General features: G+C 36.7%; 1 protein-coding gene across 6 annotated transcripts in view; it reads right to left on the bottom strand.

The window, feature by feature from the left end:
* Nucleotides 1–20,980, bottom strand: part of FNDC3A (fibronectin type III domain containing 3A) — a 113,281-nt gene that overhangs the window by 80,329 nt on the left and 11,972 nt on the right. For 4 of the 6 annotated variants that reach the window (XM_015625685.3, XM_015625675.3, XM_033514812.1 and 1 more), the window contains one exon: nt 14,372–14,500. In XM_015625685.3, coding sequence (XP_015481171.1) covers nt 14,372–14,473 — 102 coding nt within the window. In that variant the 5' untranslated portion in view covers nt 14,474–14,500. Of the gene's footprint in view, nt 1–347; nt 433–14,371; nt 14,501–20,980 lie in introns of those variants that run through there. The other 2 variants (XM_019006633.2, XM_015625703.3) reach the window with 1 other exon arrangement.

Raw genomic sequence — 20,980 nt, 5'->3', positions numbered from 1 at the left:
AAAATAAGATCCTTAAAGGTATTTCACTCTGCCAATATGGTCACAGCAGTGTCTTTCAAAAGCAAAACAGCAACAATACAAAATATATCTGATTTGTATCTTACTAATCTGTCATTAGGTATACAGAATACTTTAATAAGCAACCTAAGATTTTGCTCATGCCAGATGAATACACAGTTAACTTCTTTCTTCATTGGAGCACAGTGGGGGCAGAATGGAATTTAAAATATAGGGTTAGGTAATCTTGTTTTGGATATGTTTGTTTGCACACTAATTAAGGCCAAAAAGCCCATTAACTCCACTGAAATAACAATTAAAACCAACCCTTCATTCTGCAAAATACGCACTTCTATAAGCTTCTCTACTTGAACATCCATCCTCCTAACAGAAGTAGTCATGTACCAGGAGAGGTTTCAAAATAATTTCAGCTACCTGACAGAAAAGAAAGACAGCATTAGACTTGTGGCACCATGACAGATGAGTATTTACATTGCAACATGAAGGAAAAGCTTCCCTGGTACTTTCAGGGGTAAAAAAAGTGACAAACTATAAATAGACATAGACTTGCACAATTAATAACTGGTCTCCATCAGGTGGTTAGTAAGAAAGATGGAAACATAAAACTGTGGACATCATTGTGAAATACTAATACCAAAACTGGATTCATCCTGAAAAGGACCCTAGATGAGGTGAAAGACTTGTAGAGCAGTAGAGCAGAAAACAAAAACAGATTAGGACTAATCCCTAAGCATTAACATCTTCACTGTTTTAAGGCAACATCTCTCCATAGCAGAAACTGTAAATGCAATTAGAAGTCCAAACTATTCTGTCCTGGTGGAAGAAGAAGAAAAAAAAAAAGCTGATAAGTAAACAATGAAAAAAATCAAAGAGCTCTAAAAGCTAACTGCAAAAGATCTCACAGCAAGTTTGATGCATTTCTCTTTTGCTCAGCATTATACATATGCAAAAGCAAGTCTCAAATAAAATTTGAAAGGCTAAAGAGTAAAGCTTCCCCCTCAAATAAACACACACCATACAACCAGTCAAAAACAAGTGCCTCAAAATTATTTTGCCATTTCTATCAATTACATACATGCAATGGACCTATAAGGCAAAAGAGATTTTATTTAATAAAAAACCTACATATTCAAAATATTAATAATACTCTTAATTTATTGTTTAGGTTCTACAAAATTTAAATTTGGTCCAAAGTGAAAAACAAAAACCCCAAACCACCCAAACCCAAAAAAGCAACACAATAGAACAACAACACCCAAACAACAAATTATTGTGTTTAGAAGTATACTAGATAGTCTTTCAGACAGACACAAAACAAAATTAAGATATTGGTTAACCTTCTCCTTCACACTACTCTAGAAAGTTATGAGGATCTTCCTAATTTGAGAATTTTTTGCAGACCAAATTTGAATAAGGTTTATGTTAGAGTTTAACTTACCCTTATCACATCATAATGGTCTTAAATATCACACGTTTTAGAGCCACTGTTCAAATAATAGCTGTATTTCTAACAGGACAGGACTGCCTGAAACAGTTTCTAATTCTTTTAAGCCAGCACAAACATCAAGAGAATCAAGTCAGATACAATAAAACTTTGTTTACAAGTTTAGTATTTACAGCCAAATTTTCAAATCTTTTCTAGCATGTAACAAACTGTGTTGTCCAAATAAATGCTTTTATACTTAAAATCTTTTCTGTCTGTAGAAGAAGTTAATAGCCACTGAATGTAAAACATCATTAAAAAAAAATAACTTTCCTAATACTTATAGGCTTATTCCAAAGCAGCTGTTAGCTGAAAAACTGAAACTATAATTTTAAAGTTACTGGGCTATGGGAGAAAGATTTTTGTCTTTGCAACAAAGAAAAATAAATCATCAAGCTTGTTCTGTCTCCAGAATATCCTGGCTCGCAAACCCATCCTTCAGTACCAAGGACTATCAGTCTCCTGAAGGGAAAAAGAAAAAGGTTAAATTATTTAATCCTGACTGAGACTAAAGAAACCAAATCATACTAAACATTTGTGTCATATGTGAAATTGTGGGAAAGCCCACATGAGAACTGGGACTCTGTTCTCTCCATAGGTTAGCACTGTCTACAGCCACAAAGGCAAGAAAACCAAAGGAACTAGACTGAATTTCAGTGTAAAGGGGCATTTTGAATCCTGCTCTCTCCCCAGCCATCCACTGCCTCACTCTATAGGGGAAAGGAACTGAAAGGGTTACTTTGTATCTTCTTCTAAAATAAGTTAGTTATGCTTTGTGAATTTACATATTTTTTCAGAATGAATGAAATCTGGAACGAATTTTCCAACCAAGCTAAAACCCTCTGAACATAAATAACAAGAATGCTATGGATCTACCACTAAATATATCATAATAAACAAACAAACAAAGCAATCCATTAGCAACAAAGCTGATTCCTAGCTTGGCATACACATTAAAATACCAAAAAATGCAGGGACATAAGATGTGAAGGACAAACTGGAGGGGGAGAGAAGCTAGAACATGGTACAATAATTTTAGTCATTGCTATTATTAAATATATAACATGAAGAAACAAGAGTATGCTACATTACAATCTGTGGTTAAAGCACACTTAATTGTAACTATATAGTAAGAGACCATTCCTGTACAACAAGGAAGATTACAAGCTGAAGCAAAACAGTATTACTAAAAAGCAGAGTTCTGTTTTTCCCTCATTCTGGAGTCATTTAGGGGAATGTGTGTGTTTTTTTGGGTTATGGGGAGTTTTGAGTTTTTTCCTACAAACAAACTTCCTAAAAAGCAAGAGGGTAAGGTGTTCTAAAATGTTTGCTCTGATCTTTAAAACCATAATTTAAAGATAATAGAATCAAACCATAGCTATACTAGCAGAATCAATACTATTTTCTGAAATGTTTTACTAGGAAAGAGAAGAGTGTTTCAGGCTTGGGTTGGTTTTTTTTTTTTTGGTTTTTGTTTGTTTTTTTTTTATTTTTATTATTAATCTTAAAACATCTATATTTAGCATTATATCATTATAGGTGCTGAGTCAGTAGCAAAGGATTGCCAGCAATCACAAATAATGGACAGACTTCACCAAAATCGTATTTCTAAATGCACTGCTAATAGAAATCAACATCAAAATTAAAAAAGACAGCAGTGGTTTGTCTGTAACTACTGCAACTGAAATTAGCTCAGCAGTACTCATGAGATTTTTACCCAAAAAAACAAAGGTAGATTAATTTCTGAATATTTTTCAAATTTAGGAAAACATCGTAGTTAATACTCATGGTCATTCTGGCTTCAAAGAATTTTAAGACACTGAATCTGTCAGGAGGGTGGCACAGACAAGCTCTTTGTAAGATGTATACTGTATCTTTAACAGTCTGTCTGCAACAAGATTACAAAAAGGTGTATTTCTAGAAAAGGGTGAATATAATAAAACAACTTCCAGGCAGAGCCACATTTATGCTCTGTCATTAGGGCACGTATTCAGAACAATTACATTTTTCTCCACTAATAGTTCCAATCAAGATGTTAATTAGTGACATGCTTTATCTCATAACCCATTTCAAAAACCTTAGCACTTTGACTTACTGTTGCTCGCATCCTTTTATTTCTCTCATTCAACTGGTGCTACCACAGTGACAAAGGATGAAGGAAGATTCAACAGGCACCACTCCGGCTGCTCCAATCTGTTCCATTCACTTAATACTGAGGTAATCTTCGGGGATGTGTTGAACACTGCCCCCCCTCCTGCGAACAGGGCACCTCAACCTGAGCGCCACGCAGGAGGATCTCCCTTCACCTTCCTCTATAGCTGTGCATCCACGAAGCATGTGGAGGCAGGATGTGAAAGGTAGGATCAATTAACAATACAGTCAGCAATACCTACCTCAAGCCTTCCTTCCTATCAAATTAGCCAACGTACAGTGAGCTTCCTGCTGTACATGAATGTATCATGTCACCATAGCAACTAAATCAACAAATAGCTGCTGCAGCATCTGCTTCTGGATCATCTAACGTCAGTCAACAGAAGGTTCGGGTTTAAGAGAACAAAGCTTCCAAATATATGCCGTTTTATAACTGCATTTTTAATTTAGCCTCTTGATTCCCAGACAGGATATACTAACTCAGAATGAACCAACTTCTGACTTTATAATCTGCAATACAGTTTATGATTTCATTTCTCAAGTAAGCCAGAAAGAAGGGAGGGAAATACTTTGTAAAAGAAAAAGAAAAGAAATAATCAATTGGATTCTAAAGCAATCTCTCAAACACTGTACTACTTTATACCATGCATTTACTAAGAGACATGAATGTATGTTTCTGAACTTTGCTTTATAATTTACATATGTCTGCCCTAAATAATACTATAGGCAGAAATACCTTTTATTAAATATTAATATTAGAGACATTTCAGAAAGCTGAAAAAGATGGTTTCCCTCTATTAGTCTCTTCAGATCTAAACTGAAAACATCCAGTATTGTTTTCTGGCAACCTCACAGCTGTGGTTTTTAATCCCAACAAGAGCAAGGGACCACTGGCACACCCTCACCTGAAGAAAAATACAGGGCAAAACACACATCCTTCTCTTCTTGTGAGAAATTACTTCAAATACCACTTATGCACCACTTATTTAAGTCCTAACCCATAGGCAGACTAGATACAGAGCACTGTTTGAAATTGTCTTGGTATTTGTAACGCAACAACATGAGATGACAGATTAAATGTGATCTAAAGTATAAAAAATTCTAACATTACTAACATCTAATGTTTTCAAATGTAGTAAGTGTACAAAGACACTTTTATGTAAAAGGACTCAAAGCTACAGCCTACTTACAATAAAAAAAGTAACTTTCCTTCCTTTTAACTTCAAGTTGTATTCCTAACATTTGATCAGCATTAAATTATTTACAAGTAAAAGCTTCCTAGGCAAAAAGCATCAGTTATTCATACCCAGTATAATTTTATTATTAAAAACATCTACTTTTAGTTTTCAAAGCAGATGTTTTCCACCCATCTTTTGTTATAAGGGAAATCATTACATCTAGGTTGACTCCACAGAGTGTGGCCCAGTGAGCAAGGAAAACTAGACACAGACTCAAGATACTAACACTGCTGTGGCTCCCATACCAACTTACTATGATTTGTGGGTTTGTCACCTCACCTATGCCGGAGTTCCCATTTGTAGGGCTAGTCCAACAGCATTAGTAAGTTCCTACATGCTACTGATCAAAGAATACTGCAAGACTTGAGTGTTGTTATTCATTAGTAGCACAGAAATTGCCAGATGGAATCACATCTGTGGTCGAGCTAAGGTGATGTCAGTTACAAACACAGCACAAGTTGTTTTTCCATTGACTGTATGTTCAAAATCTGCTGCTTATATCATAACAAGGCTAATGAGGCTATGAACTACTCTTCTCCATAATCAAGCCCACTATCACTTAAAAAACATATTAAATGGAAAAATACAAAAGATCTATCTAACATGTATTACAGAGAGTATATGATTATTAAATAGGAGCACCTGACATCAGAAAAAGCTAAATTAAAACAGTACCTTAAATTATTTTAAATTGCCAAAGGCTTACAAATTTCATGGTTGTGAAGTGTTACTTCCAAGTACATCTTTCTTAAAGTCACCTTTTAAAATATCTTACTGTCTCTCATCTTCATTTAAACTTAATAAAAGCTTCCTCTCTCCACATGTACATTGGCTACTAACCAATAAAGTTTTGAAAACTTTAGATTAAGCTTTGTACCACACTAATTCAGCAGACTCAGCACACATAATCTCTGTGTTATACAGAAGATATATTAGAATTTTCTTTTTTTTTCCTTGAATTATCTTCTGGTTTCAGTATCAATGACAGACAAAAACGGGCTTCTCACCATTATTTATAGAAATGTCCTACAGACTTCAATATTTGTCCAAGTAATGTGATGCAACACTCTAAAACACCACAGTTCTAATTCTTCTATTTCCCAGTATATTTATTTGAGCAAATTCCAATTTGCAGGTTTCCCATGACTACACAATTCTCTACCCTAGCATCTGCTAGTACTGTCTATAAGGATCTAACTGCTCTAGATACGGAGTTTAAAACTTTCTTCATGAAAAATAGTAAAGGTCTAGGTAAAAGTAAAATCCATTAACAAATCTTGGGTTTCAGAACCAGGGAGGAAACCCGTACAGAATTAATTGTTACATAATATGCTGCAATAGCAATTTACATGCTTGTGATTTTATAAAAAACAAATACAATCTGAAGTATTTCAGCTTACACAGACAGCAGCTGCATGTTTGGAAAAAGTGAGTGCAAGAAGTTATGTTTTCAGTGACATGCTTCTAAGGCCTGTATTTTGAGAGGACAGACCAAGCAACTCTGCATCATTTTTCTAAAAGGCAGCTGACAGATAATAAAATCAGTAAACATTTAATCTTTAACCATTGCTGCAAGATACTGTCAGCACCACTGACTGTGCTGACAGAATATCCCTAGAAGCAACTGGAAACAGGGAGATTGGGGAAGATGGTGAGACCGTTCATTGGCACTGGCATTCAAAACCTACAGATCTCAATAAACTTCCATTGCTTTTTGTAGAAAGGCAGGCTGGAAAGATCCAAGAACTGTTTGGGTTTTTTTTTCCTAGAAAACAAATTTACTTATGAAAAGTTTTTAAAATTCTTACTGTACTTGTGTTTCTTCCCCTTCTTTTCATGTTGAAAATGATCAGCTGAAAAAGCTGACCATTGAGAAGGGCAGGCAAAGATGATTTTTAGCTATGTTTTATAAAAATACAAAGTTCTCTGTGAAGAACCACTAAAAGACAAATTTTAAATTTTGCATCGAATGTCAATGATGAATGTTCAAGACTTGTTAGTGCCCACATCTGTCAGTGGCAGTGTACATTCCACAAGTGTGTCTCATTCCTTACTATTAAGAAATAATTACAATTTTGATCTACTTGCTGCTTCTTTGTCTCTTCTATTTTGCATTCTCAATTCTCACAGCTTGCCTAAGCAAAGTTTTATTTGCCTCATTTACAGCAAATCTAATCTGTCTCATCAGCATTGACACAGTCTTTGGTTAGCAGATAGTGCACAGAAAATTTGCTACTTAAAATAATACCACTATTGTATCTATAAATAAGCAAAAGTATAAGCATAAGGATAAGAGAAGTGTTTCAAGGAATCTGGATAATGCAACAGACAAACATTTGGGCTTCAAAGTTTTAAGCTAATCCATGTTTACAGGAAATTAGAAGGATGCCGTGCTAGGGGCAGTCACTGAACTCTGGAACTTTCTGAGGCATCCGGTCATGGCCAGTGGTTAAACACATCAACCTCTAAAAATAAAAACTTTAAGACTTCAATCAGATAATTCTCATTTCATGATTTGTTTTTTGAAGTCCCTAGGAATTCAGTTTCACAATGCTAAGCGGAAGTGATGGGAAACAGAGCTCACACTGCACAGCAAACAGGTAGCAAGGGCTAACTGAGGTTTCAGCTAATACTGCACAGCGGCTAGTCGCCTCAACAGGCATCTTCCCTGATCAATCTGCCTGTTTGCAACAGTCCAAATGTATTATGGACTAGAACAGAATTTCCTATTTCCCAACATGGTTTCTGACAGCTCAGATTCCTGTTTGCTGATATAGCAAGTTAAAAGCCCATAATATTTAAGAATGATGGATGTGTTTGACCTTTTTACCCCAAGTATAGTATAAAAGGAAGTGCCAAAGGAAGAACATTGTTTAGTTATTAAAAATAGCATTTAATTAAAAAAAAATCAAATGTTATGAATTTCAATATCACTCCTGAAGTTTTTTACCCTGAAAAGATACACTATATACCCAGTTTTGTGTAAATATAGGCATCAATGTGTATCAATACACTGTGACAATACAAACTTGAGCTGGAAGAGAAATTAAAAGATATATCTCAATTAGATCAGATTGGAAAGACTTAGTAATGGACCAAGGGCTTGGTGGAAGATAGATCTACAACCCAAATCCTTTCCCATGTATTTTATCCTCTATTTTAAAAATAAAGGGACAGAAAATAAAGCCAACTGCTATTTTTTGATATAGTGTGTAAACTATAGTCTCTTTCTAGAGAATGTCATTCTGGCTGCTCTATAAAATGTATAATTCTGTAACATTCTGAGGGCTCATGGGTTTTACTCAGTTATGGCAAAAGCTCAATCTGTAGGCAACAGAATATGACAAGACTATTTTAGTTGGAGGGGACCTATGATGATCACCTAGTCCAACTGCCTGACTGACTGGGGGCTGACCAAGTTGTGGCTAAGGGCATTATCCAGATACCTCTTAAGGTACTGTCAGGTTTGGGACTTTGGCCACAACTCTAGAAAGCCTGTTCCAGCATTTGACCACCATTTGAGTAAAGAAATGCTTCCTAGGGAAAAACAGGTTTCAGCTAGCAGAGGATGTACCTCAGATAACTTATTTGCCAAGTGTGTAATTCTCATGTATTTTTAGAGTGGAGTTTCTATAACTGAAAGTATGACTTTGCAAAGTAGTGTCACAACTTGCAGAGGGATTGGAAGAGCTGTCTTTTGAGGAAACATAGGTAAGCACTTGGGGTGACTTTGTAGGTCTTGGAATCTGGCATTCAGGTCATAGCTTACTCAGCATTAAGTGTCCCACGGCACAGAGAAGGGGAGAGATGAGGACATGCCTGAGTCCCAGACACTGTTCAGGCATAACTACCCTTCCAAACCTTATTGAACAGACAAGCACACAGATTCAGCAACCAGACCCATTTGCAACAGATTGCTCAGAAAAACCAAGCTACCTCAACGCTTATAGCTCCAGGCAATTTGCACCTTCTCACCTCATAAAAAAAAAAAAAGAGGAAAAAAAAGTACAGATCTTTAGTCACCTTCGTACACCATGAAAGGGTTCATCTTCTGGACATGCTTATTTCTCCCCATTGACTGTATTAGTAACCTACAGTGACTAACTGACTTGAAATTCAATTTTCATGTGTCATCCAATTCTCCCAAATGTCAGTTTCTGAGCAGATTAATTCAACAGGGGCTGAACGCCTCAAGTATCTTGGGAGGAATCTACTGTATCAGAAACCAAAATTAATCTAAGATTCATATCATGCACATGAAAACACACATTTTAAAGAGAAAGGACAATTACTGAAATGTTTTATGAGGATGCTTCATTCCATGAATTTTCACACCAAACAGAAGCAGAAAAGGCTATGAACTACACAGCCTTCACTCTTGTTTCTATATTTATTTTCAAACAGAAAATATTAAAATAAACATATCTGACTGGTAGTATAAATTGTGCAATAAATGTGATGCTGCTTTCTTCTCAACAAAAGCAGCATATTCCTACATTACAATACATGAAAGAATTCTGAATCCTTACTTTCTGCTGAGGATGATGACTTCTTCTAGGAAATTTAAAACAAGCTTTCAATGCATCTGCAATCAAGGATACAATTTAAACAAATTGGAAAGAATCTGATCTCTAAGGCAAAAAAAAAAACTACACTTAACTAAGAAAAAACTTCACCCTTCCTAACAAAAAACCATTATTAAGTTGGATATAGGAAGGATCTACTAACCCTAAGTCATCAAAACTCACATAATTTTAGCTTTTCTTTGTGATGTTATTTAAAAAAAAAAAAATCATAGCAAACAACCAGTTAAAAACTTCCATGGAAAAGATTTGTCTGTATATGGAACGCCTCATATAAGTTTGATTATGTATTTTGCAGCGATGGTTGCTACACAAAAGTATTAATCAATCCTGGGGAAAAATAGAGCTTGATAATGAGCTTCCATAAGCTGGCACTGAAGCATTGCATGCCTGAGAGCTCCAATGGTTCCACTGAACACACTTCTGCTGCGCTTCAGTGCTATGAAGGCACTGAAGAATGGAAGAATAATTGTCAACTACAACAAATTTCAATGAACTTCCAAAATGAGAATTTAGACATATACGGTAATTCAATAGAGCCAAAGGGGAAGTACAAAAAAACCCAAAACCCCCAAACAAAAAAAAGGCAAAAAAACTCAGCCAAAAAGAACAGAAGCAGCCATGCACATACTCTGTGTTCTGTGAAATCAAAGCACAGATAAAAGAAAGGAAAACAGCACAATATGGAAAGTGATGGAAAGTGAGAACAGTTATAACACTACGTGTTGTTAAACAACTTTTAACACAATTTTTTTTTTTTTTTTTTGTTGAGGAAAGGATCATGAAACATATTGCAGTTCTAGGGTTGATTTTCAGCAGCAAGGCAAAACCAAAGCAAGCTGGAACTCGATAATGTACCATATGGTTTTCAGAAGCAGAAGTGCCAGAACAAAAAACTAGGAAACTCATTTAGCAATCTAGTCTAGATTTATATTTTACAATATATTCCAGTATTTATCATCTTCACCATTATTTTTGCTGTAATGTCACATATTTAAACCATCTGAAAGCCAAAAAAGGGGACTTTGTTTTATAGCCATCTATTACTCTGCTGACTGAAGATATCCTATGATAGCAGGTTAATAATAACAACTTTGATATCAGAGGTTTTAAATATTTAAAGAAGAAATAGGTTTTAGGAACACTAACTTGTAGATTTCATGTTAAATATCTACTTAAACCCACACAGAATACACACACACACTACAGAGATATACACACAGAGTGGGATTTTTGGAAAACCCACCAAACATCTAAACTGCTCAATAAAATTGGGAGGATAAGCAACCAGCCTCCCGAGCTAGAAGTGCTAGTTTATACCTTGCCAAGAAAAAGTCAACTACTATGTGTTCTCCCATTCCCCAGAGAAAAGGAAATGGTTAATAGGTACTGGGCTACTTTGAGAGTGTTATCTATATTTTCTGGTAGTAAAGGACACATAGGTGATATAGGAATGTCTCACTTTGCAACTGCTAGCTTTAGTGGGAAGGTACTGTGAGGGTCCAGAACTCCAGGGCTGCTGCATATTTGTGTCAGCAATTTACTGATTTGTTTTGGAATAGCACTAGGAGCTGTAGCAACTTTCCAAAACAATTTAACATCAGTGTGTTAAAGTAGCTTGAACTCTTGCCTCTTCTTTTCCTCTCTTTCCACCAAATCAGGATTCATATAATCAAGCACATCCTTCCTGTCCAGCCTCAGCAGTAATCACTAAAACATCACTACACTAGTTACCATTATATGAAAAACCCTCAAACACTTCCATGCTTATACCATGTTTTCCCAGTTTCACTCGGTTTCTGTCAACTGCTATCGATCTGCTCCGCTCTCCATCTACAACATTACTCACCATCAAGACATAAGAAGCAAAATTATCCCCTCATGCTGAACACAGTGATAGGAAGGTATAAAAGCAAGCAGTACTTCTGTGCTTAACAGATGAGGAGGAGCCAGTGAACTTGGTCCTTGCTTTTTCTTTTCACTGGTTTTATCCTATGAAACTAGCAGTAGTCCCCTGTTCCGTGGGCCAGAGAACCAGGTAATCTCCCACAACAGCACAGAGTAACATACAAATATCCACACAGTTTAAGTTCCCCAAGTTTTCTCACTGAATACTAACACATTCCTCTAACTTTGTGGATTGTTTTGTTTTAAAACATGGTGGAAAGTTACAGCTTTAACCTGATCAGACACTTCCCCTATTTGAAGCGTATGACCTTTCATCTTAACATGTTCAAATATTTGTACTGCTATTTCACATTTACACTGCTAGCCGAACTTCAAGTATTTGAAATAGATTATCTTGAAGATATGAACTGTTCCAGAAAAGTATGGAATGGTCTGTATCCATCTGGTAACTCAGTTATGCAGTATAAACAATCTAAGTCACCATAATTACAAGAGTTAATTCTGGTAAAATGTAAGAAGGGGCAAATTGTTTTAAAAATTCCTCAGATGTTTTAAAGCTGAACAAAAACTTGCAACTTTAGTATACAGTTAGCTAGTCTAACATAGAAAATACCAATATAGAAGCAAAATAGTTAAATAAAGAATTTTCTATTGGTTTTCAGAAGCAAAATACCTAAATAACAAATTTTCTACTGGTTTTCAAATACCTTTTCAGTCAGGACTGACTAAAACTAATTAGTTCAGCTACAGACCAACTTATACACTATGAATATAGACAAAGATATCCATTTCTTTACATGGACCAAGCAGCTCTGCAGTTTGATTGCAGGAACACAAATTTTATCAGCTCAGGTTAAGTTATAGTTTATGCAATCCAACACCAATGCTGTTACAAAAGGAACTGGAGAAGTACTTTTCATACATCAAGGAAGTAATCACTACAAAATGTGTTCACTGTAGCCAAGTAAAAAGACTTACAGAAAAATTAGTAACTCCATCATCAAGACAGAAGTCTTCTCCCTTCTTATAGTTACTAAGTTCAAGGGAAAACAAAGAAATACAACAAAATAATATTAAAGTTTAAAATAATTTTTAAAAAAATATGAAAAAGGCTCAACACTACAGTGCTTTGTACTTGAATACATCATACTTTCAAATGCAGTATATACCTCTTTCATGAGTATCACATACAACAAACATAAATGATTTCAAGACTGTCATAAATAAATAAGCAATTGCCTGATCTTTCTGCAGCCTAAGTCTTAACTGGGCAACCTTGACAGAGAACACAGTCCCTGCAATTCTAGACTTCCCATATTTCAGATAAACAAATTATTTTCTACCTACTGATGGCTCTTATCACTAGATGCAAAAATGGTTTCCATTGAAGTTTCTCACCACTGAACAAATGCACTTGCTGACTCTTCATGAATTTTGTATCAGATGTGAAGGAAGGACAAAGAACGAAAGTCACAACTTTCATTCAAAATTGTGAAACATGGAACAGGAGACCACATTGTGGTGTATAACTGCCAGTTGCCATGAAATGGGAAAAGAAAAGAAAATTACTTTCCTTATTGATGACCAATGCCCAATGGCAATTCTCTTTTTTAAAATACACGTGATTACTACCAGTCCCACTTTAGACAGCAGTCGTAATGAGCTGCCTTTTGTTTTAAATGAAAAAGGACAACACCCGCATATATGTTGTTTTTTCCATCAGAAGATTAACAAAAATGCCCAATAATTCATTTCTTTGAACAAATACTTTGCTTGTTTTCCAGTTTTAATCTTACTTGGCAGGAGAAAGACATTTTAAATAAAATGTATATCCAAAAGAACATTTAAACTCACATATGACTCAAAATCTTGCATGATTACAGTGTAAGCTTGACAGTACAGCCTGACAGTCTTACTTTCATGGAGGGCAGAGCAAGTAACTCAGTCTCAACTATGTTTGAAAGGTCATGGTGAACAGGGGAAGTTCCCAAGGACTAGAAGAAAGCAAATGTCAGTGCAATCTTCAAAAAAGGGCAAGGAGGAGGATCCAGGGTGCTAGAAGACCTTTAGCTCTGGGAAGAAGAGTGAACAAAGATTCCTAGAAGCCATTTTCAAATGCATTAAAGACAAAAAGGTGATTTGGGATAGTCACTATGGATTCACGACAGGTAAATCATACCACACAAACCTGGATGGCCTTCTACAGTGGCATTTCCAGCTTGGTGAATGAGGGGAAAGCATAGCTAATGTTTATCATGGCTTCAGCAAGGCTTTTGACACTCTTGAAACTGATGAAGCACACACAGAGCATAGGCACCAAGGTAGACTGAAAACTGGACCAAATGCCAGACTTGAAATGTTGTGATCAGCAGTGCAAAGTCTAGCAGGCAGCCATCCACTGGCCACCTACTGCAATGGCTGACACTAGGACAGACAAGGACTACAATCTTCCTTAGAGATCTGGATGATGGGACAAAGCACATCATGAACAAGTGACACAAATCTGAGTGGGGCAGCTGATGCACCAGATGGTTGCACTGCCACCGAGAAATACAAGTTCAAGAAGTTAGAAGGCACTAACATGCAAAACCAAGTCCCACCACTCAAGCTATCCAGTTGTAAGCAAGTATCAGTCTGGAGATTGTAGTTATTAGCACATGCTGTGCCTCAGCTACTATGTTCTACCATAGGAAAATAGGTTTTTTTCCTTAATAAGTTCATGCAGTAATATAGATATATAACTTCCAAACTAAGACACAACTTGGCAGCTATTTGGTCTCATTTTTCCATGAAGAAGTTCTTCCACAACGCAGGTTTTCATACTTCTTACAAATCTCATCTCATCTCTGCATCAGTTCTGCTTTTACCTCAATCTCTAACACACGTGTATGCCTAAAGCTAAACAAATATATTCCAGATGAAGGATTACTATCTTCTACAATGTCAACATGTCAGTGGGAAGGAAAAAAAATGTACTTAAGTTTCCTTACCTGTTGTGCTCCATCCCCACTAACAATAGGGGAAGTCAGAAGAGGGATTTCACTACTTATAATTGAAGTGGTATCCAGTAACGGTGGATGTTCTGCCATCATTGATGGTACACTAATTCACAAGATCACCTGCAAAGAAAAGTTACTCAGATGGTTAAACTATATAGATATTTCTGAATAATTAATTTTAAAACCTGCCTCACTTTAGAAATAACAACAACAACGAAAGAAGATTATGAAATTAGACACTTTAAGAAAGTATGTTTCCACAACAACCAGCAATCACACAAGCCTGAAGGTGTGTTCTTGTCAGCTAGTACAAGCCTTAGTTATATAGAGAGGGTGGTTTACACCCCCTCTAGCGGCTGAACCTCAGAAGAAGATAGATCACTACCCAGGAGCTAGCAAACCTGAATCTTTTAACTTTGTAACAAACCAAGGTTTCATCTGACTGGCACCGCTGAAAAAATGCCGACTGAGGTAAAAAGAACAGAATAAAGCAGTTGCTTTAGAACCTACATACATAGTGCTCTTGTTTATGTGAAACTGGTAAAAAACCACAATATACTAACAGGGCCACTTCTTTTTCTCTTTTAATAATCAACCCACTTTTCCAATTATTATAAGGGATAAATATTTACTTTAGGAACAACTTGTTACTAGGAAATGTTCTAGTGAGGAACAAATAAATGAATAATAATAAAAAAATCTTCTTCACAATCTGACATTTCATCATTTAAAAATTTATTAGACACAGAAATAAAGCCATGTCCCTTTGATAACCAGGGTCCCTTTATTCAGCAGCTAAAACTTGAGGAGGAAAGGAAGAGATAATGCCCACACATAATTGTAATCCTCATAACCATACTACAAAAAAGTTCTCACTAGCTCACATTGTAAAGTTACAAGAAACTTAGTAACAAGAAAAAAAGCCACAGAGGGAAGAGGCCTATAAAGCAGTGATACACTTTAACTCTGAGAAGTATCACATAACGTTACAGAAAGCAGGATTCAGCCCAGCATTCCTTTCAATAATATTAACAAGTCATAAGTACATATATGATGACATTTTGCATCTTAGTGATATATGAAGACTGGAAGGAAGAATTAAGACCTAAAACATTGAAGATTAACATTTTTCCATGCTGGAAATAAGTACTGCAAGTCTAAGAACCGGCTTTTGAAATTGTATTTAATTTTGTTTAAAAAAAATATCTGTAAATTACATTGGTTTACTGTACTGGTCTTAACTCAATCCCAGCTCGACCTAGTATACTTAGCTTTTGAAATGAAAAAATAATTAGATCAACAAGAATTGAGAAACTGATATTTCTTCACAAAACAGAAAGACAGATGGAAAGAATTCACTAGGGGTGAATGGCACATTCAGAATTCCCACAAGTTAATCACATTTTGCTTCTGAAAACAGTGCTTTACATCAAACATAGACATAAAGATTAGGCTGAGAAGAAGCTTGTACAGTATTTCCAAAGCAGAACTGCCTCTCTTAGCCAGTACTTACAGTAGCCCGATGAAAAAAAGTAAATACAATTTTAGAGTTACAAAGCCTGACAGCCAGAAGTGCTACAGGCTTTTACAAGTTTTGCCTTGATATCATCTGTCTGCTGAAACTCCCTACAAAGACTTCCAAACTTCTAGTTCAAATATACTGTCTACTCATAAACAGAGGTATTTACTAGTTAGAGCATTAACTTCAAATGGAAAAATACCTGATAAAATAGAAGAAGTGATAAAGTCAGCTTAATGACACTAACTTCAATAACAAGCTCTAGAGATATTTGTCTAGCTGGTACAGCTTTCTACTCAGAGGCATCGTCTAAAACTTCATCCCACCCAATGGACTGCTTTTACTTGCTTGCCCCTCTAGGGTGGATGCTGTAGCTCTGCTGTGGGTTGAAATCTGTATTACAGTGCTCTCAGTACAAGAGGGCTCATGCATTAACAAAGCACTACAGCACTTGTACAGCTACACATATACAGGACAACTCAACTATTCACATTCTGATGGTTGTCCTACTGTAAAACTAGGAACTTCAAGAAAAATGCATTCTAACATTATTTAGGTGATTCATTTCCTTACACAGTATAGTGTGCAAAGATTTAAATTGGGGAGAAAGAAAAATCTCTCTAGGTTAAAACACTGAAACCTATCTGTGATTACTTAAGAATTCATCAATGCCTATGCCAAGCTATTTATACCTGCTTAGCCAGACTAATTGGTTTCTCAAGCAATAAGGACAGGGTTTTTTATTCCTACCTTACTTTAAAAGCTTTCCTCGTCAACAAACAAATCCTTCAGTCTACAGTCAGTCTCTGCCACATCTGCAGGTGGGCAGAGGGCTGATGAAAGTTATTTGGATTACCTTTCAAGCCAGCAAGTTTGATGGTAAGCTTCCCAGGATATTATCCAATGACTGTTTAATGTCATGAATGCACATGCCTGCACAGCCTGAAAGCAAGATTAGAATCAAGGCATCCCTCCTCCAACAACAGCTACAACCAGGCTTGATGTCACACCATTTCTTGGTCTTACAGCTCCAAATATTTTGTGCTACTATCTAAATTGTCACAGAGAGAAAAGTAATTCCAACCCCTCAAGCAATAATGCAACATACTCCTGACCTAAGCTGGTTTGAATTTCCCCATGTTTAAGGTAAATGGAGCTCATTATTTCCAAGCCATCATGATAATCACTGGTCTCTTGTATCAGAAAGCACTAATTGCCTTTATCAGACACTTTTGACTGAATTCGTAACTTATGATACACTCAGTGTGATCACCATTTATTAGGCATAAATCAAAACATGCCTATCAAATTGAACACCAGTCAGAATTAAACATAACCTAAACTGAGTCAAATACATATGTCATTACAACCTGTTCAGGCCTTCCAAGACAGGAGTAGCTCTGAACATGTCTAACATCTGGTGTCAGGTTCATTAATTCCTATAATTATTTAGGTTGAGAAAGACCTTTAAGATTATCAAGTCCAACCATTAACCCAGCACTAAATCATGTCCCTAAGCACCATGTCTACATATCTCTTAAATACCTTCAGGAAGGGTGACTCCACCATTTCCTTGGACAGCTTGTGCCAATGTTTAACAACCCTTTTGGTGAAGAATTTTTTCCTACTATCCAACCTAAAAATTTTCCTGGTGCAACTTGGTATTTCCTCTTGTCCTATCACTTGTTACCTAGGAGAAGAGACTAACCCCTACCTGGCTACACCCTCCTTTCAGGCAGTTGTAGAGTGACAAGGTCTACCATGAACCTCCTTTTCTCCAGGCTAAACACCCCCAGCTCCATCAAGCAGCTGCTTGTCATCAGACTTGTGCTCCAGACCCTTCCCAGCTCCACTGCCCTTCTCTGGACACACTCCAGTACCTCAGAGTCCTTGTAGTGAGGGACCAAGAACTGGACATAGGATTGCAGTGTGGCCTCACCAGTGCTGGGGGACAATCTCCTGCTCTTGTTGGCCACACTATTGCTGACACAGGCCAGGATGCCATTGGCCTTCTTGGCTACCTGGGCACAGCTGGCTCATGTTCAGTTGATGCTGACCAGCACCCCCAGGTTCTCTTCCACTCCTCTTCCACCAGGCAGCTTTCCATTCACTTGCATAGGTGTTTAATGATTTGATTTGTATGAAAATCAGGTTCCCACATGCACCCAAGGGTTTAAGTTGGTAGTCCACCTTTGGTACCCAGTCTTTAGTGCCTTAACTGGGACACAGCTAAATTCCATGTTTGGATTCAAGCATTTGATTTACTCTGGAGACAGAGCACACTGCTCATCGATAAACCCTGACAGGAGGTACTATGTAGAATGTTATTCCTGACACCCTCTACAACAATAATAAAAGTGCTACCTGTCAGACTGTGTAATCAATCTAGGAAAAAAAATAAATGTTTTCTTGACAATACAATATTAGATTTCTCTGCAATGTCACTGAACTAGTCCTGAAGACTAAAGGTTTAAACTCCACACCAGTGTGGGTCTATACTACACGTTCATCAAAAGCCTTTTCCCCATCAGTAGTTGGGAGGCAGCAATCCATACAAGTCAGTGCACGTAATATGGTCACACAGTAAGATGTGGTAGATGTGGTATGTTACCATTGGAGGTGCTTTTTTTTTTTTTTTTTGCTATGAGGACAAAGAAAGATACCAATTTGAAAAGAGAGAGTGTGTGGAAAGAAAAGTCAGCTAAAATGTACAAAAGGTTGGCATCAAGACAAGCAGTACACAATAAACATATCTTGGAAATAAATTATATCACATTCAATGCAAGGCTCACAAATGTGCACAGAGCCTTTAGATTAGCAGATCCCAGTAGCTTGCATTCAAGACCTCTTGAAGATATTTATCTAGACCTTTGAAAGACTTGAAAATAACTTGGGTCCTAAGAAAGTCTCAGAGGTCTGGAAGAAAACTACAAGTTTTGCATTCAATACTGTGTTGTAAAAGGGACAACCTAGTTCTGCTAGCAAACAATAATCTGAGGCCAATACTGCAAAGTTATTTGTGAAGAACTAAAACACAATTAAGATTGAAAAAACCTTGTCCAATTAGCTTCATACAAACCTTCTGGTGATTGATATTGCTGAAAAAGGTAGTAATAAGTGGACTGGAAAAAGAAGCTTAAAATCTTACTTGGCATTAGAGAACATTTCTCTTGACCAGAAAAACAGAACAGATTGATTAAAACTGAATGGACAGTCCTTAAATATTAACAGTAAATAAAGAGTTGTTGAGCCATGTAAGTTTCCAATAGGAAGGGAAGGTATGAGTTCTTGGCTTCTCATTACAGAACATGTTTTTAACTTGCCTCAGAAAAAATGAAAAAAAGGAAGTCAAAAGGAAGTCTGGAAATGACAAGCCATGACAGTGATAAGAGACTGAGTCATTTCAGTCAACTAAAATGGCATGAATAGCTTAAAAAGTTAGAACAAATAGTATTAATGCATAAAGGTAAAGCTCCTATTTCTAAAACTAAAAATAATGAACTCAGTCCCATGAAGGGCTGATTCTGACAAGGACAGAATAATAAAATGGACAGTCAAACACAGGCTTGCCAAAAGGCTTTATCAGTTATATCAACAGGTCTATCTCCCTTAGCAACAAGGATGGAGGATGTTTCTCCTGCCTCTGGCTGCAAATGCCTACCATCTCTGCTGGAATAACTTCCCAAGCTTTGCCTCCAATTTCTGACTTAAAACTGCTGCTAACTGTTCCAAGTGTTAAAACAACTTCTTGAACATTGTTCCATATTGAAAATACTGAAAGCAAAGTATGTGCATACCATAATTTCATCCTTAATCCTCATAAAGCTTCTCTGGATGATGTAACTGTCCTCCAATTCCATCTAGTTTCTGGATATATTCAGGACTTAATGAGGTATTGAAATGGGTATAAGAAAAACAACTTGCATTTGGACAACAGGTAAGGTTCAGCCTGCAGAACCACTACAAACAATTCACTAGCCTATTATCATGTTTTCTGCATCATTGAAAACTTTGATGCAGCAGCCTTCAGAAGGGGTAAAATAGCATGTGGGATGAACAAAAGGATTTATTTAAGGCCTACTCACTGCACTATTCTTATGGACATATTAAAAGGGACCAGACAAGGAAGAGGACACATTAGATGAATAGATAATTCTCAGTTGCTAAGCACAGAAGCAACTGAGAAGTAATTTGCTACTGGTGGAGCATTAAATGCAGTCATTTAGAAATCTACACTGTTTCATGCACAGCAACAACTGCTGCATGAACAACTATTTCATCTCTAGTCTTGCTACTGAATATACTGAACTAGTAGCAGATATTCAGTCAATTCAGGACAGCAAACTCAGCCTACACTGAATCTGCCCTGAACCTGTTCTACAGTGCAAGAACAGGGTTTCTTGACTTTACAGCCAAATTGTGTAGGTTAATGCTTTGTACGAGACTTGCATTGTAACCTACCTATTGCCCACTATGCCCACCTGAACTGCTATTAATTTTCCCTATTATCATATGAATTTGAAAATAACTTGAAAGACTTTTCTGAAGCCTATCAAAGCTGAAACAGAGTGAGGGTATCTAAATTTACTGGATGTGATTTGTTTAGACTCCAGGGCTTATGCCTGAGGAACCTTTAAGGAATGAATTACACTAACAAGGCAAAAGGCTAAATGATGTTAAAGCTCAAGAACTGTGTTCCACTCCATAGTTCCATAAGCAAGTTTGCCTTCCTGAGCTGTAATGACAATTTAACTCAATCCTTAAATGCCTTCAGATTTGGTCCTTAACTGTTCCTGTGGCATTACCCTCAAGTTGTAAAGCACAACACAACACTGCTTTTTACGGTGTCAGTTGTTCACTAAGGGTTAAGGGTGTTGCAAGGCTGAGATCACTGGGCAGTGCATTCAGTGCATTTCCTCTGCACATGCAAAGGATCAGCATTTCCATCTCCAAGAGACTAGCAGCTGATCTTAAGGGTAGTCTCTGAAAAACACATCAGCATTATATCAGCTGGATCACCAAGGTAAAACAACATGAGTCAGCAGCACGTGTCCTGTAGCAATGAAGGCATATGAGGCTGT

Source organism: Parus major, chromosome 1, assembly GCF_001522545.3.
Source record: "Parus major isolate Abel chromosome 1, Parus_major1.1, whole genome shotgun sequence".
In the NCBI taxonomy this organism is placed as follows: domain Eukaryota; kingdom Metazoa; phylum Chordata; class Aves; order Passeriformes; family Paridae; genus Parus; species Parus major.
This window is presented reverse-complemented; position numbering and strand designations above follow the sequence as displayed.